Here is a 21,599-nt window from a genome sequence, read left to right as displayed (position 1 = left end):
CTGGAGAATGACCATATTACCCGCAAGTTGCATGAGTATGAATGAACAGAAAGTATTGTGACATATATTTCTGATATGTGAACATACTGACTTCTTCTTAAGTGACCGGGTACTCACGCAACAATTTCTCAAAAAGATGCTGTGGTCTCTGTAATACATCATGTGCAACCTTTTCTTGGACAAAGTATTCATAAGGAGGAAATGAATCATCCTTCAGAGAAAAAGGATTTGTTTATTTAGGATCTGGCCTGCTGATTGCATCATGACCAGAATACACTCTTATTCATCAGACCAACTGCGTGCTTATGTCCCAGATTTTGTTACACTTAAAAGTTACACTGCACAATGTGTTGGTTTACCCAAATTTCAAAAGTACACATTTTCTTACTTTCCTCTAGGAGTATCCAGCCATGCTTTTAATGTGAAACATCTGCACAGGAAGTGTAGAGTTTCATAGACAGTGGCTTAACTCTCCAAAAGAAATGGCAAAGTAGAACCGAAGACTGTAAAAAGAATGGACAGAGCTTTCGGGTCTGAAAAGTGAAGCCAAAGCTGAAGCTCCTTAAAGCTGTATTCTCTCTAACTTCCAGCAGGGGGAGACTCCACTGGCTCCAAAAAGAAGTCTGTTTCTACAGAAGTCTATGAGAAAATGAGCCTACTTATCACTTGATTTATTACCTCAGTAAACATTTCCATAACTTTATGGTCCCATTTAAGTCTTCAATACAGCATGATGTTCATTTTGTAAATTATGGTCCCATTCATTTTGAAATAGACGATAAAGCAGGGGATAATTTAGGCAAAACTCTGCAGATGACTTGCGTCAGCTGGTTGAAAATCGGGATGTTCCCCTCCTAGCATTTAGCTTTGCGCAGCGCCATTGAAACCATACACAACACTGGCTTAGCTTCATCATCGTCCCCAGCGCCACAATCTTGTCCAAACATGGTCACGTCCGGTTTCAAAAAACCAAGATGGCGACAGCCAGATGACAAACTCGAGCAGGCCCCCAGGAAGTGCGCTGGGCTTTGAAGGAAATTCAACATTGTTGCCAAACCGTTGCCAAATGTCACGTGATGTCCTCTGGCCCAACAAGACTTTTCTCCAACGACTTACATGGGGTAAGAGAAGTCTGTACGTCTTTTTTCAGCGTCACAACCCCCGCAAGATGACACTATTTCACTATCAGAATTTGATCCAATCGGTCAGAATCATTTAATCCCCATTCAAGTTAGCAGAGTGCTTAACAGGAAGTAGCTGGCTCGGCCAGCGGAAGTATAGTCTAGTGCCCCTGCTTTATAAGCTGCAAATGGCAGAAGCAGTACCAATCATTTGGGTAGAGTTATACGCGGTTTTGGTTCCAAAAGCTATAAACCAATTGGTGGCGTCACTGCTGCTACATCTAGTATTTTTTGTGTATGAGTAGAACCAGCTGCAATTTAATTAAATGCCCTGGTGAAAATGTACGTATTTTAAGGGTTTCGGGAATAGGCACACAAAAATGGCTTGCTAGCTCCCCCTACAAAACTTACAAAATTGAGCCGCTGCAGTACGTTTAATGTAGACTAACGAAACTTGGTACACATATGTAGCATGTCAGGACGTACAAAAAAGCTCATTGGAGCCATACCCTAAACCCAACAGGAAGTCCGCCATTTTGAATTGAAAGTTCGAAATTAGTGCAATTTTGATACTGAGCTGCCCCCTATACTTTAACCACGCCCACTTACGCAGGCCACGCCCCCTTTCATAACATTTCAACCGTTTGGTAGACCCTTGTGTGAGGTTTCATTGAACTCAGCAGAGACTTCCTACTTCATTGGTGATGTTTTGGCCCGCCCCCTATGCTTAAGCCACCGCTCCTTCCATAACTGGTGACCCGTTTAAGGTAGAGTCTTATGTGAGGTATCGATGAACTCAGCAGAGACTTCCTTTTTTATTGGTAAAGGTTTGGCCCGCCCCCTATGCTTTGGCCACGCCCCCTTTCACAGCTAATGAACTGTATGACGTAGAGGCTTGTGTGAGGAATCGTTGAACTCGGCAGAGAGTTCCCTTTTCATTGGTGACGATCTGTAGTGTCTGAGTGCAGCGCAAATGCACGGTCGCAAGGAGCGGCGTCTGCCAGTAACCCCGATGCGCGCAGAGGAGCGAGGGCCCGTCCATCGCTGCTTGCAGCTTTAATTAATTATTGAATTAAAAGAGTACCTGTGTTAAAAAGAGTAAGTGAGAGCAGCAGGGTGGTCAGTATGACTTGTAGTGCTGGGTTTGCACCAACAGCAAACAGGTGATGATCAGAAAACAGAGCCGTCTTACTAAAACATGATGAAATATACTTCTTCTTCTTCTTCGGTTAAATGGTCACACAATACTATTTGAGATTTTGTGGCATTGTCTTGTTTTATTGTGTGTTGTCTAGGTGGACAAAAATACAAAAAATATTCTACTTAAGTAAAAGTACTAGTAGAATGAAAAATCTACTCAATTAAAAGTAAAAAGTAGCTAATTTAAAATTTACTCGGAGTAAAAGTTACTTAGTTACTTTTCATCAGCAGGAGGAGATATATATTTTTGGGATTTAAACTTATTTAATATTATATTTATACTTTTGCAATGTGAGGGCTAACCCTAACCCAAAGCGAAAAAACAAAAAAAAAAAGACAAAAAACCTTGACAAAAGTGACATATAACATAAACTCAAAAAGTGAAAAACAAACAAACAAACAAATAAAACATTTAAATTTGAGTTTTTTAGACACTTTGCCAAAACAACGTTAGAGAGATTTTTTATTCACTGTTTTTTTTTACTCCATAACGGATGTGATTTAAAATGTAGCAAAGTGCAATAACAAAACATACGTAAGTAAAAGTAAAATTACAGATTTTAAAAACTACTTCAAAAAGTAGAAGTACACAAAAACTACTCGATTACATTAATGTGAGTAATTGTAATTTATTACTTCCCACCTCTGGTCTTATGTTACCTTTCTTGATGACAGGCACGTGGGAGATATGGCCACTGTTGTTCGTGGGCAGAGACAGGTGGGACATGTGCATCTTTGGTGAGGACAGGAGGGTGGGGGTGCCCACGGGGGAGTAGCTGAAGATGGCCGAGCCGTAGCTCTGCCGACGGCCTTCCCGCCGGTTGCTGTCGATAGCTGCCTGAAGCTCCCCGGGGGAGCTCAGTCCCCGCTTTTCACATTCATACGGGTAGAGGTACTTCATATACCTGCAGGGATGAAGAAGAACTCAATGATTTACTCAGTTGACTGTGTCACACAAGGGCGTAGGTTTAGTTTCAACATTGGGGGGGGCGACACATTATAACTGGGGGGTCTGAGGGTCCTCCCCCAAAACCTTTTGAGCATCAAACACTTTGTTTCCTGTGTCTGAAATCGTTGGAAAACATATATTTACTGGTATGAGGTAAGGCTGGATCCGAATATCTAACTATGCGGATATTCGTTTGTTTGGTAGGTGTTCCATTTTCTTTTGGATTTGGATATTCGTTTTTTGTTTTCCTTCAATGCTGTAATAAAGTTGAGAAACATTAAATTAAATTAAAACAGAACGTCTGAATATGTCTGTTTCCACTGGTGAGAATGCCTTTAGCAGCTTCATTGAAATTGAAATGTAAAATGTACGGGGTGCCACATATGCACTTTGTGGCTCTGCAACACTTCCTGTTGATGAATGTCAATGGTGTTGTATATTTTTGAGGGTGACTTTACCACCATACTGTACATGTTGTGCAGTATATGCTCAATGTTGTATTATTTAAGATAAGATAAAAAAGAACATGATTTATCCTGAGGGAAGTTGCAGTACAAAGTAGAAAAAGGTGTAAATATAAAGAGTGCAAATTTCAAAATCTAAAATAAAATTAACTTATTATTCCTTAAATATAGATTAGTATGTTGTTCTTGCCATTCAGATACTTCGTATAACTGCAAATAAATGGCTCCTAAAACCAGATTCATAAAAATATCCTGCATTGACAATAATGCATGCTTTGGCAAAAACTATCTTGATTTTTTTTAAATGATTTGAAGTAACAGCTCCTCTAAGGGTTATGACACTGTTTCAGTCCTTTAGGTGTATAAAAGCCCTGTGGGTATTGCCCAAAATGCATTATCATTAGGGATGCACTGATAGCAATACTGACAAATAGCTGGATTGTTAATCAGTGACAATGAGACTGATCAATTTAATTCTATTATTATTATTTATTTAAACAAAAAAATACAATTGAGTACATGTATTTTCCAAGTATGTATTTGTTGCATTTTGTTAAGTTATTATAATTAGTAAATCAATGTTTAACTCAAGCCTGGGTTAGGCCAAGCCTTACACATAAAAGAATGATCGAAGTCACTTCCACACAGCGAGGGACACAGCTTATTAATGAATGAAACACTGGTATCGGATCGGAACACGGCATCAGCCCATACTCAACGCCCAGGTTTCGGAATCGGTATTAAGACTGAAAAAGTCAAATCATCATTCAGATCAAACAACCTCAACCTCAATCTTTAGTTCCAGAAATGTTTGTATCTCTTAGAAAATACAAGGTTAACGCCTTAATCGCGATGCGATAAGGGCCGACGCGACGCGATTCATTTTTTTTAATCGCATTAATCACGTCGGCATTTATTAATTTATTTTACACTTCACTGGGCTTGGCGTGGGGCCTAACAGCTACTATTTTGACCCTTTGCAGCACCGTTACTTATCATCAAGCTGCCACTTACTCGTAACACATCCTGCTGTCCTGCAGGCTGCAGGCATGATGGAGAAACACAGCAGCAATAACTCTGAAAGGAGCTTTTTATTTTCCAAAACTCCCGGACGGCTCGTAGACAAGTCGAAAGCCATATGCACGTTGTGTAAAGCCAAATTAAAATATCACCGAAGCACGTCAAGCTGGAGCTACCAGCTACGAGCTAAGCATAGTAGTACAGTTAACGTGATGCTACCCGCTGGCGGGCTTAACGGGTGGCAACTAAACTGCAGACCTGTCAGCATCGTAGAGGACTCGGGTCTTAAAGACGTACTACGGTTGACCTGTCTCGCTGGATGGACTCTGGTAAGGATAGGGATCTTTAGTTTTTTAGTTAGGTACTTGGAGGAATTGTGCAATAATGACAGATTCACACATTTTTCTTTTGTTTACAGTAAATAAATAATTACAAATCTTAAAATCAAGTTCACAAAGTAACTTTCTTTGCATTCATCAAGATCCACTGGTAACAATTGCTTTCGATTGTTAATATGGACTTAAAAGCTGTTCTGAAATGCAAAATAATAGAATTTTAATCATGTAATAAAATATGCGATTAACTATAGAAATTCAGCGATTAATCGCGATTAAAAAAAATTAATCGTTTGACAGCCCTAGTTATAACATTTCAACCTACTCAAAAATACGTTATTGAATAAGAGCCTGGGTCTAGACCTCCTCTATCTGTAAAGTGTCTCGAGATAACTCTTGTTATGATTTGATACTATAAATAAAATTGAATTGAATAATAACAATTACTAAAAACGTTTTTCCACATTACTCTTAAAAGACAGTATTGTGAGGTGAGGTTTGGTGTGCAAACAGTGCAGTCTAACAACACTGAGACTCATACAGACAGATTAAATGTCATGGAGAATACTATAATTACCATGAATCAGGGGATTGGCAGGTAAAGACCACTCATATACCACTGCGGCAGGAAATGAAGATGACTGTGCTTTTCACCTGTCTGGGCATGTGTAATCAAATAAGCCTTTAAAAGGCATTTCAAGAAAAGTAATGATCATATTTTAATCATAGCAGATGAATTAAAGCAACAGAGGCCTGAAACCGAAAATCACTAGATACAATAAAAACAACCCGACATCGGATTCATCTCGGACACTAGAGCTGAACGATTCACAATTTTGCTGTACAATTAATTGTCTCAGAAATAATTGCGATTAACAATATAATTATCTCTTTCAGTCAAATTTATTTATTGGTAACTTTAAATTTAAAGGAACACCTCACTTAGATCAATGACTTCATTTGGTTTGTTTTAATTATCTACAGTCAACCTGCTCTTACTTCTAACTTGACATGACACGATTCTTGTTGATATTTTTTTTTTCTTCTTTTTCCCTCATGGTTTCTTTACTTTTCACCACGGAATAAAAAAACATATTCTGAGGTAGCGTTACATGGAAGTAGGAAAATGAAGACCTGTTTAAAATGATTTAAGACCTACAACACAATACTTGAGTGAATTTAAGACTTTTTAAGGCCTAAAATTTTGATTTTGAAATTTTAGACTTTTTAAGACAGGAAACCCTGTACAGAATTGTTACAGGCCTATTGGACACACACATGGAACACTTGTGGCCGGCCTGGTCAGTGTGTGTGCAGGTTATCAGTCATCTGGGGTTATCATCTGTGCTCGTACTCACTGAGTTCGGAGAGTGAAAGCTGCACTGGTAATGGAGGTAGGGAGGTTAAGGCCTTTGGTGATCTCACGCCATATTTTCTTATTGATGACTTCCACTAAGCCGCCTTTTTCTGTGACAAGCTTGTAGAGCATGTAGAGATCCAATACCTGCTTGGCCATGATAGGAATCCGATTCACTGGAGTCCCTGCAGAAAGCAAACACAATATCCACAATCAATTCCATTAACTGTGGTTCCTCCCATCAATAGACTTCTGCACCTTCTTATAAGGCCAATTTATCTCCAGCCAGTCAAATGTCTGACAGCTCTGTTAACAGCAGCAAATATAACTTTCAAAAAAAAGTTTCTAATGTCTTATCTGTGCATCCACTGGAAACAGCTTCATCGATTATACATGTATTATTTCTATGACAGGATGAAAGGATCTCTGAACGTGTGATAAAACTGTTTCATCTCATTTAATCATGGAAGACGACAAACTTTAAAGCTGTTCACAAAAAGTAATTAACATTGGAAATAAATAACAGAACCACAGATAGATTAGCCCGCACTTGTTTTAAACTCATAAATACAACCTCTGGTAATCTCCTATTAATGACTGACAACCTGCCCCCTTATTAGCAAAATAAAGAGGCTCAGACAATAATTTGTATTTGCAATTTAATGTTAGGCAATAAAGAGAGAACGGCTGGCTCTTTGTGCAGATTCCAAAGTGGTTGACCCTGAGATAATTAACCTGCATTTTGCTGATAGAGTTCCATTGTGCCCATCGGATTTACCATAATAGCGATCAATAGCTGCAGAAATATAGTGCAAACAACAGCAGTGGGGCCTATACAGTGAGGGGGGAGGAGAGCTCTGAAGTATCGTCTGAGGTGGTAAAACCACATCAATTAAGGCCAGTAATTACGGCTTCATTTCGCGGTGCTGGCATGTGAACGAATGAGACACTATTAAAACAGAAGATTGATCTTCCCCTCTCCTCACGAGACAATGCCAGTAGTAAATCTGAAGCTGCAGTGCCTGGACATCGCTCTGTGGTGAAGACAGTGCAGGAGAGGCTTGATTGAGGCAAAAAATAATTTCAGCAGGTAATGTAAATGGACTGTTCTTATATAGCGCTTTTCTAGTCTTAATGACTACTCAAAGTGCTTTAAATAGTACAGGAACCATTCTGCTCATCAGATAAATATTCACACACATTTACACTCCGATAGTGCAGCATCGGGGGCAACTTGGGGTTCAGTGTGTTGCCCAAGGACACTGTTTTTGTCACTATACATATTGTATAGTAAAGAAAGTATATGTGAAACCCTGACAAAAACCCTAAAGAGACATAATGCAAGTTATAACTCCACAGTGGCCCAAATGTCCTCCCAACTCACAGCTCCAAAACTCAGTTATGAACAGTTATAACACTGACCTGGACAATCTGTCGTGGGCTGTGCGTACAGATTGTTGTCAGTTGATAACATATAGGATGTTTCCAAAGACTCTAAAGTCATTCTACAGTGATAATCAATCACTGCCTGGAATGACAACACCAAGTACCGCTTTACAATTACTCGCGTTCCTGTAATTGAGTATTGTTTTTCTGTACTTCTACTTTATAAAGTAATTTTTAAAACCTGTACTTTCACTTTAACTCAAGTATTTTTAGTTTGAAGTATTCTACTTCGCTAAATTTGAAATCACATATGTTTCTAAGAAGAAAAAAAAATGTAATAAAAACATTGCAAGGAAAAAAATCGCTAAACCATGTTTAATTCTGCTGATGCTGAACCCAAAGGAAATGAAGAGAACACCCGGCCATATTTGAGCGACCACTTCGGCTTCAAATGCAAGAAAGGGGACAGCTTTATTATGCAGTGTAAGCTGGGTTTGCCCAGAGAGACCGAACTAGCATCTTATAAAAGCTGCACAAGGATGTAGACTCTACATTGTAGAGGTAACGTTAATACTTGTACCATTGCATTGGTAGTTAAAAAATAAGTTTTCATAGTTATCATGGACCTGGACACCAAGGACTCTTACCACAGGGGCAATAGACTCTCAGTGGACTCCACAAGGGATATATATATATATATATATATATATATATATACAGTACATACAGTACATACAGTATATATTTGAAGTTATAAAATTGAGAAAATGAGAGCATTGCGTTTTTTATGTTATAGGGTGTACAGTATACGAAGTGCAGTTAATGCAGTTAAAGAATTGAGTTCTACAGTAAAACAAAACCAGATCCTCACCTCCACCCTCCTCCTACAGCTTTGCTTTATTTACACTGATTATAATGTGCACCCATGCTGATCTATAAAACTATTATTTTGCTGAAGACACAATAGCCAACCAAACAAGGATTGAGGTAATAAATAAAAGCCTCAGCCTTTGTCTGACAGAATCTGAGGAGAGACAAGCCTCTTAAAACAAGATTTATGTGCTTTCAATACCGAGGGTGATGCATTTGGCTCTCTGATTCCCTGAAAGAGATATAAGGAATAAAAGAGTGAGTATGGAGGCCTTTTGTCAGCACAAACTATCTAATCAGGCTATGTATCATTATGACAATGAGCAATGGTGGACAGAGTGGAAGAAATCCACTTTGCACAGCGTCTAACAGTCGTCTTCAGTTAATCCCTCAGCTGCAAAGAGACGAGGAGTTTGTAATTGGAACAATGTGGAGCATCAGGGCCTCTAGTAGTGCAGTAATCATCTTTATGCTTGGCTTCATCGCTGATGCGCTCACTTTGCACCTCCGAGCCGATAATGGGATGAGAATTTCTTCTCCTCATTGACTTTGCTCTTTTAACCCATGAAATGAACGATTAATGCAGCGTCACAGTGGAAACCAACTGTTTATCTACCTCTGTTCAACTCCCAAAATGAAGACAAGGAGGGGGGGGGGGGAACATACATCACCATTTTTTTTCTTGTCAACAAACCCCATGAAAATACCCAAACAAGGTTAGTATTGGGAGTTTATCATAGCCTGATATGTCTTATAATGTAAAAATGATAGTGGTTTAGCAGCTAAAACCATGTTTACCATACTATATATATATATATATATATATATATAGCATGCTAATATTTGCTAATTAGCACTACACCAAAAGTACAGCTGGGGCTGACGTGTTGTTACTTTTGCAGGTTTTTGGTCACAAAGCCAAAGTATTGGATACATTAAAATTATGACCAAGATGAAATGTCTGACTTAGAATAGTTTTAAAATGGTGTTTTTTTAATTGTGCTTGGCTCGAGAGGCCGCTATGTGGAGCCCCATGGTCACAATGTCATGCGTGCATCAATACTGATACCAAGACTTTTTTTTACATTGGCTTACTGTGAGAAAAGTAATCTCCATTCCATTGAAAAGTGGATCCATTTTAACAAAAGAAACAACCGTTTTCAAATGTTAACTAAATACTGTAACTATAACAGTTGCAGAGCATACACTGTGCTAGCTGTTTGAAGACTCCACTAAAGAACAGAGAAAAACATAAAAAACAAAGAAAGTCAACTCAAAGGTGAAAGTAGCATGCAGCAGCAAAGTAAAGAGGAATATTTAGTGTCACAGCGATCGAAGACTCGGCCATTTTTTTAAGGTGACTCTCAAGTAGCCTTTTCTTCTGCCACATAGTATTCTTAAGCAATTAAGCTGGGGACAAAAGTTGACTTGTTTGAGAAAAAGTGCTGATGGTAGTAGTCCTCCGAGATAATAATCAATTAATAACCACAGCCCGGGGCAACAGTAAATCACCCTGGGTATTTATCAACACACAAAGGAGGCCATCACAGCCATTGTCTGATGGTATCTCTCAAGGAGGATTCCATGTCTCTACTTCCAAGACTGAAAAACCATCACAAAGGGGTTCTGACCATCTGCTGCATGATTCAAGCCATTAAGGCTCTCTGACAAGAGAAAATATGTCGGTGAAATACCGCGCTGCATCGCCATCACAGAAGGGATTCGGCAGAAAGCAAGACACTGCTTGCCTTGTCTGGATTGAAGTATGAACAAATACAATATACAGTATATTAATAAATACAGAATCTCCTTGGATTCATGTTCATGTAAGGAAACATGATTCCAGGGATTGCTGTGGCACTAAAACTGATTCAGCTACAGTGACTGAATGAATATTGAAAACACAATTATAAAATGTGTAATGACATTGACAGAGAAACCAAATTTAAAGGGACAGTACAACCCAAAATCAACAAAACATATTTTTCCTCTGACCTGTGGTGCTATCTATCAGTCTAGATAGTTTTGGTGTGAGTTGCTCAGTGTTTCAACATATCGGCTGTAGAGATGTCTCCCTTCTCTCCAATATAATAGAACTAAATGGCTATCGGCTTGTGGTGCTCAAAGCACGTCTCTGTCCAGAAGTCATGACTCGGTTACTAAGGTAATGCAAAGACCTGGTTGTAAACAGTTTCATGTAGGAACTATTTTCTTTCTACCAAACGACACCCGCCAACCGTATCACCGCGCAGAGGGAAGCGTACTCATGGACGAGAGGATCGCGCTCATGACAGCGTGAGATGTAAACATTAATGGCGTCCCCTTTGGCTGAGCTGTAACGTTAGCTAGCTCAGGTGAGCTAGCAGTATCGGTTAGCTATAAACTAATCTCCACAAGCAGGCAATGTCGGACCACGAGGATGACATCATTTCACTAATCACTTCACTTCATCATATATCACTTTAATATATTTACTTTCTGTACTTATCCTGTAGCTTGTACACTTTTAGCATTGCTTTCCTTGTTTTGTTTTTCCTAGACTGAACTAAGTTTTCTTTGGAGAATCTCAATTAAAATCCATTTAGTCCAGCTCCAGGTTGTTCTTCCATAGAAGTACATTAACAACTTGCCCAAGAGCTGATGCCACAAACTGACCATGGTACTTCATTTAGGAACTCAGACTCACATTTACACTACGTTAACACTAACTAAACCCTCATACTAGTTATACAGCTACAGATATTTTACTGTAGGCAAATGTAGGCCTGTACAGCAGGCTGTGTTTAATTTGCAAGATAAATCAATCAATCATAATTAAAGTAACATCCAGAAAGGAGATCATTTCAATGTTTTCTTAGGAGATTGTGACCAATCTGCAAGACCAAAGGTCACTCGAGACCAGCTCTTTCAGGCTTGGAGGAGAACTGTCCTCCAGTTGGGACCCATACTCACTTTTAAAGCCTGTCACTGAGCTGAGCCAATGATAGACCAAGGAGAATCCACTCAGACAATTTCATTTTAAACTGGTAGAGGAGGAGTAAAGAGAGAACCGTGAGAACAATGGCTCTGACTTGTTTGAGGAAACAAGCCATTAGCCTTTAGTCTATATCCTTAACTTTGGCTTTACTAGGATGGTAACTTCATTATACATTAATCTGTTAGTGGCTTAACAGCTGACATCATTTTATCATGAAGCCCCCCCGAACATGAAATCATTTTTCATACTGTTCAGCAATTTCTCTGTGTTGCACCGACAGATTTGTAAGGTTCTCACCAGGTAGCAGCTAGCCACTGTAACACAAGCGCATTTCGATTCACATTTAGGAGGAAAGATCAAATATGTGTCTTAGAATGGCAACTGGGTACTGGACTTCCAAACCAACAGACTACCAGTATATTAGGTAAGATAACTGCAACTCCTCAACCCTCACCCTGAACACTGGCGTCCCACAGGGCTACGTGCTAAGTCCTCTCCTCTACTCTCTCTTCACCTACAACTACACACCTGTACATGGTTCCACCACCATTACCACGTTTGCAGACGATGCATCAGCAACAGCAGGGAGGAGGTCCAGCCTCCGACGCCGTGGTGCGTTACAACAACCTGGCGATCAACATCAAGAAGACACTTGTGATTTTGCATTTTAAATAAACTTAATCATAGATTACTGTATAGGTAATTGGTCCTCACGATGACAATGGGGTTTGATTAATCAAAAGGCGTAAATGCTTCATTATCCATTATGAAAGAGACGTTTGTGTTGTTTCCTCTGATGAAACTCTTTTGAATTAACCTAATCCTGAGACTCAGCAGGTTCCCACATCGGATAAATATAGCTTCACACATCCTCGCACCCAAATTACACTGAGGGGAGCAGATCTCCTTTTCATCTGCTCAGTCTATCAGGGCTTCTAATAGTTTCATACACAAGACACCAAAGCTGGTAACACGTTATAATAACCATCATTTATAAACAGTTATTTTACTGTTAACAATGTAATTAGTAATTAGTAATGCTATAATGTGTTATGTTAACAGTGTATTGTAGCACACATCCTAACATTTCTTATATTATATTAAGCATTTGTAAATGATTGCCAACTGATTGTACACCATCAATAAACATTATCTGGATGCTTTTATAAAGTTGCAACTGATGATTATAAGACCGTGTTAATGGGTAATAAATACTTTGTAAAGCTTTTCTAAACATTATTTATAGCTATTATAAGAGCACAAATAATCAATAATCATCTATTTTATCAATCACCAAAAAAACATTTAATGGGGCCATATAAATAATGCTTGACGCTTTATAAACCACTTCTTAATCATTCATTATTATAAGCATTAGTTGCAACTTTATGCTAGCCATCCAAATAATTTGTATAGATGTTTACAAAACAATTACAACATTGAAGTATTAACTACATCTAAATTTATAAACTAATTATTTTATATTACACTAAACTAATGATAGAATAACATAAATTATAGCATTACTAATAATAAGCAAACATTATACATCATAATTTCATTGTTTGTTGACAGTAAACTAACTATTAACTAAAGTTTAATTTGACCATTTATTAATGATGGTTATTATAAAGTGCCATAAAGTTGTGCATTTTGTTTAAAGGACTGCGCTGAGGCTGCAACCAGACATTGTATGTGCCTGTACATGAAGGCAGTCCACATGTGTTTACACCAATGCTAATATTCTAATTGTTGCAACTATGATGCAAACAATTCAATTCAGTTCAATTTTGTTTATAGTGTCAAATCACAACAGAAGTTATCGCAGGACATAGATAGAGTAGGTCTACATCACACTCTGTAATTTACAAAGACCCAACCATTTACCACGAGCAAGCATTTGGTGCGACAGTGGCGAAGAAAATCTTCCTTTTTACAGGCAGAAACCTCGGACAGACCCTGACTCTTGGTGGGCGGCCATCTGCAGCTGGCGGTTGGGACACAGAGACACTGATACAGAAACACTGTATCAGATGATCTTATCAAGTATGTGACCTGAATTTTACTGGTGGCTAAAAGGTCAATGGCCTGTTCCAACCTGAGGGTGTAGCCATGGTAACTGCCATCACGCATTCAGGCAGAATTTCTCCGACGCATTTGGCAATGCAAATGCGTTTTATATTAATGGGATATAAACCATATATGCAAACTGAGCAGGCTTCCCGCGTGGCCTGATGTAAATGTACATGACTTCATGACTTTCCACCCAGCAAAGTTCTGTGTTTTGGATTGGCAGCAGCAAGGCACTGAGCCACCAGCGTGTACACCACAGGCAGCTGATATTCACCAAGTATAATCTCATAAGCAATATGACACAATTAATACAGTCATTAACTTTGTTTATTGTCCCAGACTGGATGTTGCTCCAAAACCGTTTCTCCAGGTTGATTGATGAATTAAAAAAGCTGAACCATCATAAACTCTAAATGCAGCGGCATAGAGCCGCACACGCTCAGCTGCTCGCTGTCTAAACGCACCGCAAGGCAGCACATCCCTGAGTCAAATGCTCTTCCTTATATCACGATGTTACTCTTAATACATCTGCTACAAATATTAAAAAGAAAAATTAATTGTTGTTACAGTTGCAGTTGGTTAATAAAAAAATCAACTAAATGAATGAGACTGTTCTCTGTTTCACTGTTCAGGGCAGCTAGATGAACATTGGTAATGATTTTAGAAGGCACTGACAAACAATGTCATTCTGCTGATCCGGGGTCAGATCAGAAGACCCTCATATGTGTCTTTTTGGAAGGCCATGACAACTTATGTATTTTGTCCTTAAATTTTGGGGGACGTATTTAAGTAAAAACGAACACAATAGGGGAAGTTTATGCACTGTGAACATGAAAATTTACAAAAACTTGACATCTCCATCTTAATGACAATGCGGACCAAAACATAGTGACATTCCAGTTTAGAGAGGAAAACCCCAATGCTTTGGTATTATTGTAGTCTGGATTCAGCCAGCCAATAAATCAGCAATGTTAAAGGAGCACTTTATTTTGACACTTTCACTGGGATCTGTGCTCAGTGAGCCAGCCTGGCTGGCATTTCTTTGTCACTACAGAAGGACAGTGATGTTTTCAGGAAACATTGATTGGGATATTTGGAGCAGTCCACTCTGCTCACAGCCGTCAGAGGCGAGCAGTGGAGATAGGCAGCTGCTGATCTGCTTTGCACTGACAATGTCTCCCTACACTAAGTCCAAAATCAATCTTTAATTGAACGCTCCAACAACAATCCATACTGTCTCTAAACCCAAGTGACCACCCAACTACATCATTACTTCATCAACGTGTGCTTTCCTCCAGCTGTCACAGCACACAGCTGGACTGTGGGCCGACAATGGGACGTTAGTTTTTGGGATATTCCCACGGCCCTCATATATACAGTGACATAGACCTGGGTTATATGGAGAAAATCAAACATCACGATATACTTGACCAAATACATCGATGTCAATATTGCGACGACATTGTAGGGTTGACTATTGGTGCTTTGACAAAATATTACACAATGAGAGTTTTGATAAATAATCACCAATAATGTAGCTACAATTACTAAGTGGGTGAAGGCAAATAATGAAACCGCTACTTATTATGGCGTTTTTCCACTACATGGTACCTGCTCGACTTGCCTTGACTCTCCTTTTTTGTTTTTTTCATTATGATAAAAAGTCCCTGGTACCTGCCAACAGGTACCTTATTTAGTATCACCTCCGTCGAGGTTCCAAGCGAGCTGAGGCGATACCAAAAGGTGACGTGAAAACCTGCAGACTACTGATTGGTTGGAGTCACTGCGTCACTAATCACTGCGTCATCATTGCTAGCGACAGACGGGGGGTGTCCTGAACAAACCCACCATTTTTAAATAGTTTAGCCAGCGGTTTAGTTTTTTTAGAAACTAAATGTGTCTTCTGGCAAACAGCCACATGATGAGAATCAAAAACAACACACCTTCCACGTTCTGTGTGTGTGTCGCGTTAGATCACAGCAGTGTCCTGTGGTGTCGCTATGACGACCAGCTACGCTCGCCTCACACATGAGGCGGTACAAAATCTGCAATGGAAAAAGGAGGATGGGGCACCGCGGCCGAGCCGAGTAGAGCCGAGTAGAGCCGGTACTAGCAGTGGGTAAGCGCCATAATAAGTCTGGTAAGTTCAAAGAATGACATCACTTTACTGTAATGCAGCCTTTAAAACCAGGAAAAGACAACACTTATATACTGTATTACGATATCCAAAATTGAAGGTGATATCTGAAACATATATTGATTTTGATATATTGTTATCCACATATTGCCCAGCCTTACAGTGATGTGTCAAAGCTAAAACATCTATTTGTGTTCTTCCTTTTACACTTAAACACATTAGTTACATTAAAGTGTACAGTATACACTGCAGCTGGCAAAATACAAGCAACTATAGACGTAAAAACTGGTATTTACTCTGACAATTTCACTCACACTCTCAACAAAATTGTTAATAACATACAGTGTAACACATGAGTAAATATCAGAATATGAAGAATATGAAGCAAGAATGCTTGTTGATTTATTATTGCTGACAGGCCACTATCTTTCCATATTAACACTGGTCCTCTCTGACACTGAGGGGGTAACATTGGCCCATGCCAAGTTTCCACCTTTAATGCATTCCAACTCTGATAGAATCAATGCTTGTGCCTATGATAAGGATCTATCCAAAAACTGGGGATATAGATCTGGATTTCAGCTGTTAAATTATCATAATTGAATATATTCTGTGAGCAAAATACATTTAATGTTCCCATATATTGGCCATTTCTATTTTAAATTACATTTACATTGCACAGGGGACCATGCTGTGGTTAAACATGGAAATAATAAAGTTGATATGAAACTTAAACACAATTCAGATGATGTCATAGAATTCAATTCTAAGTCCATTACATTGTAAGTCAAGGACAGGCAGGTGAGGACAAATGTTTCTGAAGACATGTAAAACATTGTGTACAGAACAAAGAATTCAAGATAACAAAAGCATGGCACGCTAACCCTGCGCTCCTAAAATAGACAGTCATTGTAACTGGTAGTGCCTGCTGGGTGGTCAACTTCCTCATATTATGGAAGGGTCTAAACACAGATCTATTTCCCCAACAAAACCAGCGGCTGCCAGCACAATCCTCACACACCATGGGACAAACACACCGTTACACTGTAAGTGGCCAATAAAAGCAGATAAGTCATCATAGTGTGAGGAGGCCTCTGAATGCCAGGGTGTCTCACAGAGAAGAAGCTGATACATCTATGCTCACAGAGGTCCCTGAGGGATAAAGGAACAGTACAAATACTTGTTCTCGTCTCTTCCAGCAGGTCACAGAGATTTAGGCTACATTTACATTGCTACGTTTTGGTTTAAAAAGGAATTCTGTTCTCCTTTGTTGTAATTGTTGATGTAGATAGGTAGCTGAGAACCTGAAATAAAACCCAAACTGTCAGCATGGAGAGATACCACGAGAGGAAAGTGAGAAATTCTTTTTTTCTGGGGGAACAAAACAAAACCAAAATGACAAAACCATTGGTGTAATAATATCAGGATCACAGGATCAGTAGGCCTACTCTTCTTCAAAAAGCATCTTCAGCTGCTGCTGTACAGCCAAACTGAAGCTATGTTTTGGTTTAAAAAGGAATATCTTCTGCTACGTTTCCCCCTCTCATTCCCCCTGCTCTGGTGTTTCCCCCTCTCATTCCCCCTGCTCTGGTGTTTCCCCCTCTCATTCCCCCTGCTCTGGTGTTTCCCCCTCTCATTCCCCCTGCTCTGGTGTCCCCCTCTCATTCCCCCTGCTCTGGTGTTTCCCCCTCTCATTCCCCCTGCTCTGGTGTTTCCCCCTCTCATTCCCCCTGCTCTGGTGTTCCCCCCTCTCATTCCCCCTGCTCTGGTGTTCCCCCTCTCATTCCCCCTGCTCTGGTGTTTCCCCCTCTCATTCCCCCTGCTCTGGTGTTTCCCCCTCTCATTCCCCCCTGCTCCTGGTGTTTCCCTCCCATCTGCCTGGTGTCTCTCATTCCCCTGCTCTGGCGCTCTCTCATTCCCCCTGCTCTGGGTGCTTTCCCCTCCCATTCCCCCTGCTCTGGCGTTTCCCCCTCTCATTCCCCCTGCTCTGGGTGTCCCCCTCTCATTCCCCCTGCTCTGGCGTTTCCCCCTCTCATTCCCCCTGCTCTGGTGTTTCCCCCTCTCATTCCCCCTGCTCTGGTGTTTCCCCCTCGTTCTCTGAGACTAAGCTACTAACGTTACCATGGTAACTACCAGCAGTGGGTGGAGTCTCCACACTGCCTCCTGTTCATGTTCAGTATACCAGAATGTTAATGAGATATGAGGTTTGGGCGTGTTAGTTTGAACAGACATTAGTTCTTCTACTGGAGATAAAAACACTTGGTACACTGAGATCACTTTTGGCTCAAAACTCAAACGCTTAAAAACCAAAACGTAACGATGGAGATGGAGCCTTTAATACTTTTACTGTGCCTTTTTGGAACGGGGATACACTTCCCTGGACATCAGGGTGAATGGTGTCTAAGGCAGTGTTTCCCAACCTGCAGGTCACACAAAGACTGTTTCTTTCTTTCTTTTGTGAAATACAGAGAGCCTAATAATCAGACTGAATTGTCAAAGAGTATTAACATAAAAAGCTCCACCTACTTCCTTTTCCTGGAGCTTTTATCTGAATCTTGCAGGCCTTGAACATTTATTTTTGATTTTTTGAGTTTTTGATAAATGGAAAATCAAAACTTTGAACACACAAAGTGAGCTCTGGTATGGCTGCAATTAGTTACCAATTACTGAAATGTATCAAAGTATTTTATATATGGAACATGTGCCTGTAAAGGACAGGTATTAGTAGTATTTATTTTTGCACAATAACATCAAGGCAACAGGTACACAACAGGAAAAAATAGAAAGATTGTGCAGGTGAGATTCATTTTTTTAATAATTAGATTTTTACTAGCCACTCAATAGATCACCATTGTTTTTTTTTGGCTGGTAAGTGAAGCAGATCTACCAGCCACTTGCATATTTTACCAGCATTTGGCTAGTAGATGGTGATCATTTTGAACCATGTCCATGGGCGTGTAAAGTGTGAATGGTTATCAGCTGATTAATTGATTTACATATTAGAGAATACGGGGGAAAAAACTGCTTTTAAAGGTAGAATTGTGAACAAGAAGTTTGGTAAGAGAAGAAGTGTATTCCTACTAAAGTTGAAAGCACTTACCTCGTTTCTGCATGAAAGTAAAAAGATCATCAAGAAACTCTTTGCGCTTCTCATCATCATCCAATTCATACAGCTGAAAAAGACAGAAAGAAAAATATGTTATAAAATGTATTCAATATTTTCACCAAAGAAAATCAAGAACATGTGGGATGACACTTTTATTTTTTATTACAGAATTTTTCTGTATTTAAAATCAACATGAATATTAAATAAATATTTAAAGAATTACAAAAATAGACTGAATTGACATGTTTATGGTAAAAGAACATTGAAAACCTGTAACTGTTAATAACCATACAATTCTTTTTATAAAGAAAATTCATTTGTTTGCACATAAAAATAATTTTAAAATACATTTGCAAAATAATCATTTATCATAATTTCACAACTATTTCATCTCTAATAAATCAAACTGTTAAATTCAAGTTTAAAACTGTAAATACATTTCTTAAGTTAGATAAAATCAGTGAATAGGAAAAAATAAATTTCCTTCATTAAACATTAAAAAGACAAGAAATACACACGATTTAATGGGAAATTGAAGCTATAAACTGTATTTTAATTATGGAAAATGACGGTATTTTATTTTCCGTTATTTTACTGGGTTTTTTTGGCGCCCCAGCTGCCAGAATATTACTATTTTTTACAGTGTAGAGCAGTAGGGTTGTTGAGGATGATGGTCGCCGCAGACGAGGAAAATGAGTTCCTTGGAGACGAACTGCTAGAACAATATCAGGAAAAGGCTTTTTGGACAGGAATAGCTTTTCCACATCTGGGCGCCTCAGAGAGGTATGTCTTTGTCAGCTCGGACCAAATGCCCATCACATTCGCTCTGTGTTGGCCACAGCTGTGTCTCATTTTGAAATTGTATTGAGTGGCCGACAGGTGCAGCCTGAGTTAATAGAATCAAAGAGGGAAAGTGTTTATGTAGTAGTCTGGTATCTATTATTAATCCCTCTGTCGTACATTTATACGACATTTACATTTATTCTCAGGCTTTTAACAAACTAGAATAGTTACCTTTCTATATTGTTGTCATTTTGCTGATAAACTGTTGTCTTTTTTATTTTCATTGTACAGCACTTTGGTCAACTGTTGTTTTTAAATATGCTTTATGAATAAATTTGGATTTGGGATTTGGAATCCCTCTGCTGTAGTTTAAGGGATGCTGCTGTTTTGTGTTGTTTAAAAAGAAAATTGGGGACAAGGAACATAATTGTGAATGGAAAGTGATAAAGTTCTGTAACGTGTCCTGTCAAATATAAAAAAAATAATGGTGAAGGTAATTCATTCAAAGTGCAAGGTGCTTTTAATATTTTTTTTACACCTCGTTTTCTATATTAACTATATATATATATATATATATATATATATATATATATATATAGAATAATAGAGCAGGGGTCTTCAACGTTTTTTAGGCCAAGGACCCCTTAACTGAAAGAGAGACGGAGCAGAGACCCCCTACATCGCAAACATTTTATTCAATTGTGTACAAATGAACTAGGCCTACAATAACGTGTAGAGCAGCCTAAAGCCTTTATACAAACCTTTTTTTTAATGCATAGAATACTAAGCTATTAAAATAATAATTGCTGGCATGATTTTTTTAATCATGTTTTAATGTATAGGAGGCATAATAAACATACATAAACATACATCAGAATGAACTGTATCTGTGGATGGCTATCTGAGTGACTACCTTATAGGCCAGTAAGCCTATCTTCAGTGGGTTTTCTTCACAAATAGCCTGATTTATATCTGCAAATAATATGTTGGATTAATGTCAACACATTTTAATTTTTCAATTTTTTAACAATAATTTGGTGCCCCCCTGCAGTAACTCTAAAGACCCCTAGAGGTCCCGGACCCCCTGTTGAAGATCTCTGTAATAGCATATCTATCTAACAATGCTAGTTGCAGTTACGTTGGCGTTAGATGTATTGCTGATATCTCCTGTTAGATGATGTTTCCCTCATCAGTGACGACTGGTTGGCTTGAAGAAAATCCCATAATGTTTCACATCACAGTGTGACTGTTTATTACAGTCGGTGTCACTACTGTGGTGCAATCACCTGTCAATAATGATAGCAACAGAAAATAAATCCAACAGATATATTTCATTTCCGGTGATTATAATATTGCAATAACGCCTGCTATGTAATGATAATGATTACATCTTAATAATGGAGGTGAGGTTTACTTTATCTAACTTTAATTTGGGGAATCTCTGTGTGTGTGTGTGTGTGTGTGTGTGTGTGTGTGTGTGTGTGTGTGTGTGTGTGTGTCTTTTAAATATCTCGGGAACCATTCCAATCTACTTCACACTTGGTTTCCTGGGTACCCAATGAACTTGGTGTTTGGAATTCGGAGCAGTTTGGACAGCGTAGGATATTGGATAATAATAAACAGCAAATAGTCTTAAACAACTGCATAATAAAGGTTGAGGAAAAAAAAGTACTGCCATAACATCTTCCGTGTCTATCCTTCACAATAAAAGCCCAGTGTAAATTCACCCACAGCACTTTCTCAAACAAACGGCATTTTTGCCGACACCAGATATCAAACAAAAGCCAGACATGATAATGTATTAAGTTGCTGACAGTGGGG

The 21,599-nt window shown here is 39.0% G+C and overlaps 1 protein-coding gene across 1 annotated transcript in view; it reads right to left on the bottom strand.

The window, feature by feature from the left end:
* The window catches only part of arid3c (AT rich interactive domain 3C (BRIGHT-like)), an 88,658-nt gene that overhangs the window by 14,388 nt on the left and 52,671 nt on the right, over positions 1 to 21,599 (bottom strand). Inside the window, exons 3-5 of the mRNA XM_078249956.1 lie at positions 18,990 to 19,062; positions 6,448 to 6,631; positions 2,982 to 3,226 (exon numbers count right to left, since the gene is read on the bottom strand). Of these exons, the coding sequence (XP_078106082.1) occupies positions 2,982 to 3,226; positions 6,448 to 6,631; positions 18,990 to 19,062 (502 nt within the window). The remainder of the gene's footprint in view (positions 1 to 2,981; positions 3,227 to 6,447; positions 6,632 to 18,989; positions 19,063 to 21,599) is intronic.

Source organism: Sander vitreus, chromosome 5, assembly GCF_031162955.1.
Source record: "Sander vitreus isolate 19-12246 chromosome 5, sanVit1, whole genome shotgun sequence".
In the NCBI taxonomy this organism is placed as follows: Eukaryota; Metazoa; Chordata; class Actinopteri; order Perciformes; family Percidae; genus Sander; species Sander vitreus.
Note: the sequence above shows the minus strand (reverse complement) of the source record. Positions and strands in the feature narration are given on the sequence as shown.